The sequence below is a fragment of the Haplochromis burtoni genome, unplaced genomic scaffold (assembly GCF_018398535.1).
Source record: "Haplochromis burtoni strain Fernald_Lab_line unplaced genomic scaffold, NCSU_Asbu1 Contig_33, whole genome shotgun sequence".
NCBI classification, from domain to species: Eukaryota; Metazoa; Chordata; class Actinopteri; order Cichliformes; family Cichlidae; genus Haplochromis; species Haplochromis burtoni.
Genome location: NW_024582394.1, coordinates 2,716,226 through 2,728,511, shown reverse-complemented (window position 1 = coordinate 2,728,511; position 12,286 = coordinate 2,716,226). Strand labels below are relative to the sequence as shown.

The window sequence follows — 12,286 nt, the reverse complement described above, 5'->3', positions numbered from 1 at the left end:
TGTGTATGCGTGTGCGCACGCAAATGTGAAAAAGCCAGGAGAGGGAGAAAAAGAAAAGAGTCTGCAGTGAACGAAGAGGACGGCGTGAATGAGTGTGCTGAAAGAGGAAAAGAGTGAGCAAAGTGGAGTGGCAGAAAGGAAAAGAGTGATGTCAGGGAAAATGAAAATGAAGGGAGGGGGTTACGGACAAGAAAAAAGATTGGTAGTGGAGTAGTTTAGAGGTAAGGGGAATAAGATTACAATCTTAGAGGAAGAAAAAAGATAGAAATAAATAAATAAATACAAAGGAGAATTAGGATTGTGTGGCAGTAATACCACCAATCAAAAGAGGTAAATGTGTGCAAGAAAAAGAAAGATGGGAAAATATTTCAGACACACCAAGAAAAGAAAAAATGGATTTTATGTGTGTTCAGAGAGAGATATATCAGAAGAAAATAACAAAAGCAGACCAAGAGATCCAGCGATGTGTAACCACATTACCAGGAAAGAAAAGAATAGATGTATAGGGTAGGAAAAGGAGAAAGAGTGAACTCTCGGGCCCCTAATGAGAAAGCCATACAGATGAACGAACACATTCCCCTATCCAGGAATGATGAGTTTGGAGGAGAGCAGGCTCCTCTGAATACCTGTATGACTAATGTCTTTTTCACACATTTCACTTCCATCCATCCATCACTGTGTCCACATCCTGTTTCCATGTTTAAATAACAGCCCTCCTTGTTAGCACAAGCTAGGAACTACTGTAACGGTTCCCCAATTTCTATAACTCTCTTCTCACCTCTTTAGGATTTTTTTCTTCATCTTGTTCATCTCCTACTTCTGCAGCTGCACAGTGAAGGAATGAATCTAGTTCCAGCTTAGCCTTTTTAAGGGTTTTTTTTTTGTTTATATATTTAAACAAATCTGGTGTTGCATTCCATAACCCATAATCTCCTCTCTACACACAAAGCCCCACCCCCAGAGTCAGCAACTAAACCAGGCCTAGCTCACTTATGCATCTTCCTCAATGCTCCAAACTACATTTAGCAACATTTTTAGCCCCACGAGGTGTTGCTTTTGTACCACAGGCACACCTCTGTCTGCAGGTTGCAGCGGCATATTCATTCACATATTCAAACACGGGGAGAACATGCAAACTCCACACAGAAAGACCCCGGCCTGATGGTGGAATTGAACTCAGGACCTTCTTGCTGTGCGGCAACAGTGCTAACCACCGTGCTGCCCCTACACTGCTAAAATGACTGAATTCAGACTGAACTGAACAGTGACAATGTCATCTTAGTTCAGTAACTGTTTAATTGTACCCAGAGCTTTAAAAAAAGATAAATATAAATAAGAACAGCTTCACTGGGAATTTGGCTTTTATGGAATCACGTCTAGGTGTGGGCAATGAGAAAAGAGACAAGTAAACAGATGTTGGCCGCCTGGAGATGGACATGTTTATTAGCCTTAGCACTTTCCACTGAAAGCTGGAAAGACTTTAGCAACATGCAGGAAGAGAGTATATTTTGAAACAGGGTAAGGAAACTATGTTTTTGTGGTGTATTTCAATCAGTGTGTTTTAATAAAGTGCTTGTGACATCTCATGGTTTTCACTTGGCACACTTAGTAGAAAATAAAGAGATATATATAGATTGTGTAATGCCACTCAGCCTAAAAATACAGTCATATGATTTATGCATGTCATGCGTGCCAATGCTCCACGGCTGGACAATGATGTATTTTCTTAATGTTCAAAAACCCAATTTAATTTTGGGATTGCCCCGCACTTAATAATCTGTTGTGGCTCTGGTCGCTCCTGTTTCTCACGCCAGCCACACAGAAGTGAAAAACTGGAATGCCAGCTGTGATAAAACTAGTCAATCTTTCACTGTTCTTAGTGGATCGCTACTATAATGATTACCCCTAGAACCTTTTCTGATTGCACTTCAAACAGTCTGCACTTCTTTGCCTTTTCTTCTTCACTCTCAACCCCCCACACCAGGCTACTCCTTTTCTCCCTTGCACAAAAAATCAACTACGACCTCTAACACAATCACAAGCCAACCAAAAAACAGCATAAGAAGAAGTTCCCGACAGCCAACCAATCATTTTTTGACAAGCACACATTTAAGCAGTATCAAAGGGGGCAATGAATTAAACGCACCTGAAATGTTTGAACTGTATCTGGCCACATCGATTTGATAAACGTCTGTCAGGCGCGCTGTTTTCATGGACCGCCGTTTGTCCTTTCTTTCACATGTTTAACCTACAGGACGTGACCTGAAGTTAGTTGTTTAAGGGTGGATTTTCTTACAATTGCTTTTTGTTGTTTGCTGGGAAATTGTTTGCTACATGGTGGCCTACTGTGTGTTTTTATTGCTATATTTAGAAAGTATTGTTTTAACCTAAAGGGAGTAATGCAAGGTCAAACAGAGATGCTCAGAAACGAGTTAACTCCCACGCCACTCCTGCTTCCACCTCTCTGTGTTTCTGTTTGTCTTTCTTTGTGTGCCTGTCCTATTCACTCGTATTTCATTCCCTTTCTCTTCGCAGACTTACTCCCTTAAATTCCATACTCCCTTATTCCCTTATTCATTTCCTCCTCGCTTCTCCTCTTACCTTCCCTCTTTCCTTCCTCTGTTTCTCCCCCCTCTCTTTGTTCTGTCCCCTCCATTTCTCTCCATCATTTCCTCCCACCTTTCCAATTCAATCAGGCTACTTTAATCCCTTTTGTTTTCCTAGTGTGCTATTTCACAGTAGAGTGGCTACCGAGCAGTCAAGGTCATGCCTGGCTTCGTGTCAGTGTGGCATATCAAATGATATTAAACTTACTAATTGGCTTTGTGTTTGCTTCCAATGGATGCTTTTAAGACTGTAAATTTACCAAGGAGTAAACTTCCTTCTTGAACTTCCTGGAATAATTAGATTGTATTTTGTATTTAAGTTATAATCTAACTTATGAGCTTGTCAAACAACAAATTTGTTCAAAACTGTAGTATTTTGTCTTTTTCTTGGAGGGGTCAGAATGATCCATTTTCTCGTAGATCAAGTTGCACACTCTTCATTCATGCCCAGTATACTAATATACTAATTATTCAGGTCTTACATAACCAGGCTGAATTTACTGCTGATGCTACTACCGGTAGTAAAGTTTTCATTTTTCTTCTACCCTCAAGGTCCCCCCAGGGTGTCAGAGCGGGTGAACCATCGGCAGAGCGCACGTCTGGGTCGCACGGTTAAGCTGCCCTGCCCTGTGGAGGGTGACCCCCCTCCCCTCATCATGTGGACCAAAGATGGCCGCAACATCCACAGGGGCTGGACACGGTTCAGGGTGTCACAGCACGCTCTGCGTATTAAGGAGGTGGAGATGGACGATGCAGGAACTTACATCTGTAAGGCCACCAATGGGTTTGGCAGCGTAAATGTCAACTACACACTTATTGTGATAGGTAAGTGTTTGGTGCATGAGACATCAATGTGAACCTTTGGATGAATTGCATCAACACGTAAACTCTCTGGAAAGTTGCGTAGTAGAACTGTTTGAGCACGAAATGAATCATTTTGTGCTTCATGTAAATGTAAAAATTGAGTTGCACCAGTGCAGGCGATGCAAACTGTTAGTCCGGAGGCATGGAAATTCCTCATCTGTGTGTGCGTCTCAATGTTAATGTCACTATAAAAGAGGCTTTGTTGTGCCATGTTTCGTTTTCCTATACAATGCCCAGAAGGCTGTATTGTTGTTAGTGTCTGGGTGGGTGAGCTGTTATGTGGAGGCAGTAGTCTGTGACTCCTCTGACAACCTTGTTGCACAAATACAAGTGTGTATTTTCTTTTTTGTACATGGACTCAAATAACCACTTCCCTCAACTCTTATCCATGTAAACAAAATACCTGTTGGAAGGACAGTGTGTCAGTGTACATTTACACATGCAAGCCTCTGTCTTTGCCTGCTCGTGTGTCTGGGTCTGTGTGCCGGTGAACCTCCACACCCGTCTGTGTGCGCGCGCGCTTCATTCCACGAGTTTGTGCACATGCCACCCGATTTTGTGTGTGTGTCTCTGCGTGTGCGTGTGCGCGTGTGTGTCAGGTTTCAGTCAGTAGAGTGGATGCCAGCAGAGTGATTAAGGCTGCATAGCGTTCCAGAGAATCTGACTAAAGCTGTACTCTCTATACTGCGTCGGCACTTCAAAGACTGGGTTGAGTGAAATGCTCCGATGCAAATTCATTCATTCGGTGTTTTAAAAGGACAAAAGTATCTTCAATTTGAAATTAAGTCATGCACCAAAGTTAACAGGAGCCAGGTTGAAATCTTAGACAACACAACACTAATGATGCAGCGTTTTATCTATCAATGAATATGAAGATTTTCTTCCTATAGATACAGCATAGATTTTATTATCATTGAAATGACAGGTCTGAATTTCAGTTATAGTGTCAACAATACAGTTTCAGTCCCAGTTTTCCATAAATTTGCATGTTGCCGGTCGAAAACATCCTTTTATTTTCCTGTAATCATTATCGGTATGCATTCAAAGCTGCATCGGTCTTGACCTGAACTTCAAAGGCAAGCTGGCATACAGAGGGCGGGGGCGGTGGTGGAAGGGTTGGGGGGCAACAGCTGCCGCTGAGGTCATCCAGGCAAGCAGCTGCTGCCCCCTTCTCCCCTCCCTCATTCACTGTCCCTTTCGCTCACTTCACATATGCACACACACGTTCATGCTATGCACAGTTAATTGGGCAAATGTATGTATATTATGTGTTTGTCCGTCTCACTGGTAATGAGAACAAATCCTGTGAATTACAACATCAAAACTTGAGAATAGGATCCTTTCCACTTAAAGCAAAGCACAAGCAAATCAACACCCATACGTAAATTTAAAACTGTATAGTTTTATGCATCTTTGACAGTAGTTCTCAAGTCCCACAACCTTCATTAAGATGTAGCATCTTAGATTACAAGGCCCCTTTGGCTTTTTGACTTGAAGTCTTCACTTAAAACTGAGTGAACTCCATCTGTTGAGGAAAACTGTTGAAATAAGTGAACACATCTACAGAAATACAGATATTTCCTTGTGAGTTTGCAGTCAGATGCTTTATTTTTAGGCTCTAATTAAGTGAATCTTCATGCCAGAAATAGAAGTACTTCAGGTCAGGAACTGACAGCCCTACAGTGTTTAATGTTTCCTTAAATTCACAGAATATTTCAGAGCTTTTATTCGCAAACATGTGCAAACTAACATACAAAACTGTGCAAAAGTAGACAGTCATACAATATATTGACTTTCAAGCTCATTAGAGCAGCAAGGATTGGCTTGAGAGTTTTGCATGCATGATGTACATGTAATTAATTAAAAATCCAAGCAGGGTAATGTAACTTGTATGTTGCCAAAAGAAAATGATCGTGGCTTGCAGACTCTGGAAACTGTTTTCATAGCTGGATCAATCTACATTGGTAAGGATGGTCAGAGCATGGAGTGGTAGTTGTTGTAATACGGTACTCTGTGGACCTTTACCTGTTTCTCTGTTTGATGTACTCTGCTGCTCTGCTAAGGGTTCTCTCACTGTTTCGCTTCCTTGCTTCCACCACACGTCCTCTTCGCTTTCATCTCCCCTCCTTACCTGTGTGGTCTTGTGTTAACTATCTTATGACCGGTCTGTTTCACAGTAATGAGCCCACACCTGCATCTTATTGTATTTCCCTCTCAATTTCTAACCAAGAGTATCATTTAACACCTTTTTCTTATTAGCACCCAATATCAGCGCTCATTCCTCCTTCCCCCAGTCAGCTGGCTCATTTTCCTCCAACCACGTTTAATTTGTACCAATATTTTCACAGTTTCCTATTTTCCCCAGATGTTTTAGCATTCGATTGCCGTAAAACACCCACTGTACTCCGCCTCAGTGGTTGGAAGGCATGGAGAGGCATTTTGTGAAGGCAGGCTTTTGTTGATGTGGGGAAATTGGAAGATTCTTTGAAGGGTTAGTTCTTTTATTGTGTGTAGGTTGGAAAATGTTTGTAAGTAAAATGTGTGCGTGTGTTTGTGTGAGTGTGTGGTTGTTTATTTGAGGACTTTTGCATGCGCGTATGTTCATGCGTCGTTGTGAGAAGATTTATTGGACCACCAATAAAGTGAAACCAAAAAAGATTTTTTTTTTTCTGCTCTACAAACCACAGTGACCTTCAAAAAAACTGAAAAGACGAGGCAAGCTTCTCTTTCGTACTCCCACATTCTTTTCGTGGAGTTTCTTCTCTTTTGTTCTCCCTTATTCGCTTTTCTTTAACTTTGTCTTTTCATATTGTGAATTTTTTTTCTTTTACTAGAGCAATGAATTATAGAACATTTATAGCTTAAACCAGATGCGATGACAATGAAAGCATGTCTGGAGCAGAATTGGGAAACTGTGCATAAAAAGGACGGAAGGAAATGGCTTGGAGTCGTGTGTGTGTGTGTGTGTGTGTGTGTGTGTGTGCGTGCATGCTTGCATTTAGGCGTGCTTTCAGTGCATGTGCGCATGAAAATGCGGTTTTGAGTTTTAATGAGCACGTGCGTGTGTGTCAGTGTGCATATGCAGGTCTGTTCGCAAGTGGGTGACATGATGATTTGTGGTGATTTAAGAGCTCAACCATAGCAGCTGACATCTGTTCATAATTGGAGAACAAAGCGCAAAGACAGGCAGAGAAAGATATCAAACCTCGACCTAATGTATGTTTGAATAAATACGGTTGTACATGATTTATGTTCATCAAGCCGCGGCTACGTAATGAAGACTGAAGCAAGACAAATCACAACATTAAACATGACAAATGGCAAAAACCAAAGCAGGACTATGAAGAAAATTGATTTGGAAAATAATTTTTTCTTCAATAAAATCTGGTGATTTAATGCCAGGATTAGCCCACTAATAGCAGTGAACTCCTGACATCACACAGCTCTGCCCTGTTTGTCATGAAACTTTAATGTGGTACTGCACACCAAATAAATGGTTTCACATTGTTGCCTGAGACTGCTTGTTTCCTGGTAGGCCTGCACTTCTTTGACAGCAAATCCAGCTCGTTTTTGCACGTTCAGTCTTTCTTCATTAAACTGCATTGCATGTGTGAGACTGCAGCTGTCTTCCGGCCAGAAGCTAACACATGAGATCACGTTGCAGACCAACATCATCTCGCCATCCGTCAGTTTCTCCATCCTGATGCCCCCTCTTATTTCGTGTTCTCAAATTTCTGATTTTTTTAATTGAGATATCTGGTGCCTCATCTGGAGAGGATGTAGTGGCAGCCAAGGTTTGCAACTTAATTGGTGTGAGTCACACGCAAAGAGAGAAAAGTATGTGTCTGTGATTGCGCAGAGCTTAAGATGAATCTCAAGTAACCAAGTGTCTTGCCCTCGCTACCTCATCCACCTACTTGACAAATTAACCATTTCTGCTCAGGTTAGTTGGTGTGCACTCTAGCATTTGAGGCCTTACAGGAAGTAGGTTCTCAGTAAAAAGCGCAAAACATTAAAAAAGCTGTCATTTTAAGATAGAGCCCAGAAATCATCACATTGTTTACCCCTCCTCCTCTTGAACTTAAAGATGCCTTAATAGCAGGGGATCTGGTTCCAGGAGAAGTTCCCTTCCTTTGTCTCTCCTTATGGAAATACCTGTTTCATTATAGCGCATAATTTTATTAGATTCTCAACTGAAGAAGTCTCAGCTGGGAATTTTTAATAATGTATGGTAAAAATCAGAAATAAGTTACATTGTATTCCAGAAGTCTTTGCATTTAAAAATGACATGAGCTTATGCTTGATTCGGCCAACAGTTGCAGAAAGTTAGGGCAGAGTTGAAAGAGTGTATGTGCGCCTGTTTCTTCGCCTGTCACAGTCATTTTGTTCGGTTCCGCATCACATTTGTTCCGTTCTCTTTGGTCCTGCTTTTGTTACAACACGCCGCCCTTACAGTGAAGTAGACAAAGCTGTTGCTCCGGATATCAGGGTGGCACTGCGGAGATGTAAACATGCTGGTGTGTATGCGTGCGTGTTCAGGCAGATATGACGCAGCAGAAAGAACGGGTTCAGGTTTCAAAAGCTGTTTACCACCTTGTTGTTTCTTGTAAAGATAAACATTAAGATGCACATGGATATATTTACTGCATCTTTTTGCATATACATGTCAACAAGACGGGACAGGAAAATATTTGTCCAATCCCTCACATGCACATGTCACCGGCAAATGTGGACAAAATACAGATGCAAACTGACATCAGCACAGTCGCACACTCCTCAGAGGCCCCTGCCTCCATTTCATGCTTGTCTGTCCCACATCCTCTCGTTCTGCCTCGTTTCACTTCCAGCAAAGAGGAGGAAAGAAGATGGACATGGGGGAGACGCAGCAAAAGAAAACAGAGCCGTCAACAATGCCGGAGAATAAAAGAGAACAATAAAATCTACGGAAGTCTTGGAAAAGCTGTCTTCACAGGATGAGATGCATTCAAAGCAGTGTAGGGATAAGGAGAGTTGTATCTGCTGCGTCTCCTTTTACCTAACACTGAGGTGGTCTGTGGAAAATAGTAGCCACGAATACTTATCTCTCTTAACTTCTCTTGCAAACTACAACCAACTCTTCTCACGGTCACCTTCTCTCTGCTTTTTTTCCCGTCCTTTTTTCATCCACCTCAAATATCCTTCTTGTATTTCTCTCAAAACCCTCCTGCAGTTGGATTCCTTCAGCATTACCAGTCAAGAGGAGACGTCTTTTCTCTTGAGCGTCTTTCACCTCCTCGTTCTTTTGCCTTCTGTTTGCCTTCATGCTCCATTAACATCTGTGTATGTCCATGTGTGTGTGTGTGTGTGTCTGAGTGCATATGGCTTTTTCTCTACTGATTGTACGCCAAGTAAAGCTCTCACAGACCCCTAATGGGTCTTAAATACCCCGTGCTAGCTTTGACTTCAATTCTCCGCACTAGATGCCATCTGTCAGTCAACAAGCCTTTTTCTCAAGGCCCAAGCGGTGACTCATTTTGAGGAGAAAATCCACCCGAAAACTGAAGTGAAGCACACGTTTCATATGATTACAGAGAGTGTAAGTGGTATGTCTAACTGAAGGCTGAAAACTCTTTAAATTACAGTTTTTCTATGAAATCCTCCCATTCCTCTCACTGCCGTGTGTCAGAGTTAGATTCAAAGTTAGGGAAAACTGACATCTGCTTCCACTTTCCCACTCGTTACTACTAATGTAGTTACTGCTAGTAGTAGAAGCTAAATGCATATTGGTATCGACAATATATGGCTGAAACTTCGAAAAGCACCATCTGCTTGATTGTGGAAGAATCTGGAAGACTAGCAGGACGGTGTGCCCTGCTGCACCACAGCAACTGCGCGGTAACAGCTCAGAGGCCAAGGCACTGACCAGGCCTCCAAACTTCACAGATCTCAGTGCCGCCAAGAGTGTGTGCGCCAAGCAAACAGATCCACAGGAGCCAAAGTATCCATCCAGACTGCTTAAGTATTACCAAGGTAGTTTTAACATTGTGGTTGATTCATAGATGTTGTATTAATGTGTTACTGTTGGGTTATCAGGTGAGAGCCGTACGTGTGTCAGAAAGATTAATGGGCTGGGAAAAACCATTAAGCTTTAGTGCAGGTAACTTTCTTTAAAATTACACGTTCTGACAAACTTATAATGTAGCAATTTAATGCTGTAATTGCTTTTTTTTAAGTCAACTTAATAGCAAATACAGCTGTTGAGTGAAGACAGTACTGCTCAGTATGCAGAGTATTTCTGTTTTACTGGCACTCGACCTCTACGTATCCTCTCCATCTTGCTCTTTGCTGTATTCTGCGCTCTGTTAATTCTGTTTGAGGAAGGAATTTGATCTTAACTTCATTTACCAGCTCCTCAAAACTCTAAAGCAAACACATTTTCACCCTTGGTTTCCACAGCAACTCTCCCACAGCTAATCTGAGGTGTAATGTTACCTCTCTGTGTGTTTTGGCACAGCAGCATCCTTTGAGTGAAAAACATGAGACTAATAAGAAATGTAGCAGGGTTTTATATGTATCATTTGATGCCCCATCACTCACATCATGAAGTGCACTCCGTCCCCAGATATTGGTAAAACTACACGAAACTGAAAATTTGAGGATGCGAGATGCTTTAAAGTATCTCAGTTTGTCAATTAAGGCGGACGTGTCCAACAGTGATAGGAGATGGGAGAATCTGAAAGGCAGGGAGGGTGAGGACATATCACAATGAAAGCAAGCTAGACTGGAGGGAATATAATTGTAGAAACTGGGTTTGAAGTGGAAGAGTGGAGAGCTAAGGTTATAATTCTTTAAAAGGTCTTAAAGGCAAATGTTTTTCTATAAAAATCTACCATTTTGTATTATGGACAATTAAAAAATGTTTGGAAAAATCTAAATTTTTAATAAATTCACAGAACACATGTCGCATTACATTTATGCCGAACTAGACATCGGAACCACATCTTGTTTTTTCGATGGGGTACTAAGAATTAGTGCGCTGTGTGCTTCTGATGACCATCAATGACACAGGTAAGTGCAAATTCAGTAACATTTTATTAATTCTTATTGATTTTGGTTGTTATAAACTCATAAAATTGCTTCCAAAGGGTTTAAAACCCTTAAATCTAACTGTCTTTAAGCATAGGAACCAGAGATTACTGTGTGACAAAACATTTTAATTTAAGATGCTCTGTTTTGCAAAGTTTTTACACAGTCATATAAGCTTAAGAGAAGCTCTTAACTTTGAATAGACAGAAAATGTCGGCATGGTTATCAATTTAATCTCTATTTTAAACCAAAAAAGAGTCATAATCCAAACTTACATTTTTGATAACTGTCCATCCTGGACATCAGACACCACAAAAGATAACTGCAGATAAATGATACATTTTTAACAAACAAATGATACATTTAGAGATCACAGCCTGCTGTTAGAGAATCAACAAGTTAAGATGTGAGCAGGTGATTTAGCAGGGAGAGCTCGGTGCAATTGTAAGAGGCATCGACAAAGCCTCTCAAGGAGACACTCGCTGTTTCCAGAGTGGGTCCTTATGGGAGATGTGTCCTGCACCCCCATCACTTAACAGCCACCCACTGCCACTCCAAAGCCTCACCCCACCTGCAAATGAAAGCAAACAAGGTGCTTCAGAGACCCTCTCTGCATAACTTGCAGTCCCTCACACAGAGCAACAATGACGCTACAAACTCACAGCAGTGGGGTTAACCTCTCCAAAAAACTAATTGGTGAAGTCTCTCACACACACACACACACACACACTACAAATGACTGGGAGGAGGGGAAGATGGAGGAGAGGAGGGAAGAAGGAGGGAGGAAATGAGGGATTAAGAAAGAGGAGGGAGTAGCGCAACAGATAACTAACATGTAGTACGTCAAATAAATCTGTGAATAATGTAAGTTATATAATAGTTGGATAATAGTGTATCTCTGGGTTCTGTTTAAACAGATAAACAATACTTTAAACTGCTGAAACCATGAGGGATACTGCAGCAGGATATTTCCATTTAAAAATACTTAAATATGCGATTAGCTATGTGATATGAATCAAATGATATACTGATCAAGACAACAACAAAAAAAGTTTCCGAAGGTTTTACAAAGAACGAAGGAAAGGGAAGTGAATGGCTGAGTGTGGGTATTCGTGCCTGATCGGAGGAGTTAGCAGGGGAGCTGAACTTCTGAATAGACAGCTTAGTGGCCATTATACGGTCTAGAGGATTAGTCCTGTTAACTATTGTTACCCTCAGGGGGTAGCAGCACACACACACACACACACACACACACACACACACACGCAAGCATTCATGCTGCCATACCTAGACGCGTGTATTTTTTTCCTTTTTATACACTAATTTTATTTTTTTATTTTTTTATTTTCTATCACATAGATATTAACTCATGCGCAGATAACTTGGAACACACATGCCACACACCCCCACCCTCCCACCCTGCCCTGTAACTCCATAATAGGCCAGTCTATTGACAGACCTGCTTGTTCGCTCAAGGAGTCTTTTCTCATTAAGACCAGGATTTTGTCGCTGGCCCCGCAGGCTCCATTGTCCACTTAGAGCACGTTATTAGGCCTTCCCTCTGTAACAACCCCCGTGCTGAATAGACCTGAGAGGAGTGGAGAGCCTGCGGAGGGCAGAACAGGGTCTGGCAATTAGCAAAGACATGTTTGAAGAGAAAAGGGGGGGGGGAAGAATGGAGAACTGGGGGAGAAAGAGCGAGCAGACCTGTGCTACAAAAAGCTTTCGTTTGAAGTCTTAGAAACTTTTGT

At 41.6% G+C, this 12,286-nt stretch overlaps 1 protein-coding gene across 1 annotated transcript in view; it reads left to right on the top strand.

Annotated features, from left to right (window-relative positions):
* fgfrl1a (fibroblast growth factor receptor like 1a) overlaps positions 1 to 12,286 on the top strand; it is a 65,987-nt gene that overhangs the window by 23,643 nt on the left and 30,058 nt on the right. Inside the window, exon 3 of the mRNA XM_005919452.3 lies at positions 3,159 to 3,431. Within this exon, the coding sequence (XP_005919514.1) occupies positions 3,159 to 3,431 (273 nt within the window). The remainder of the gene's footprint in view (positions 1 to 3,158; positions 3,432 to 12,286) is intronic.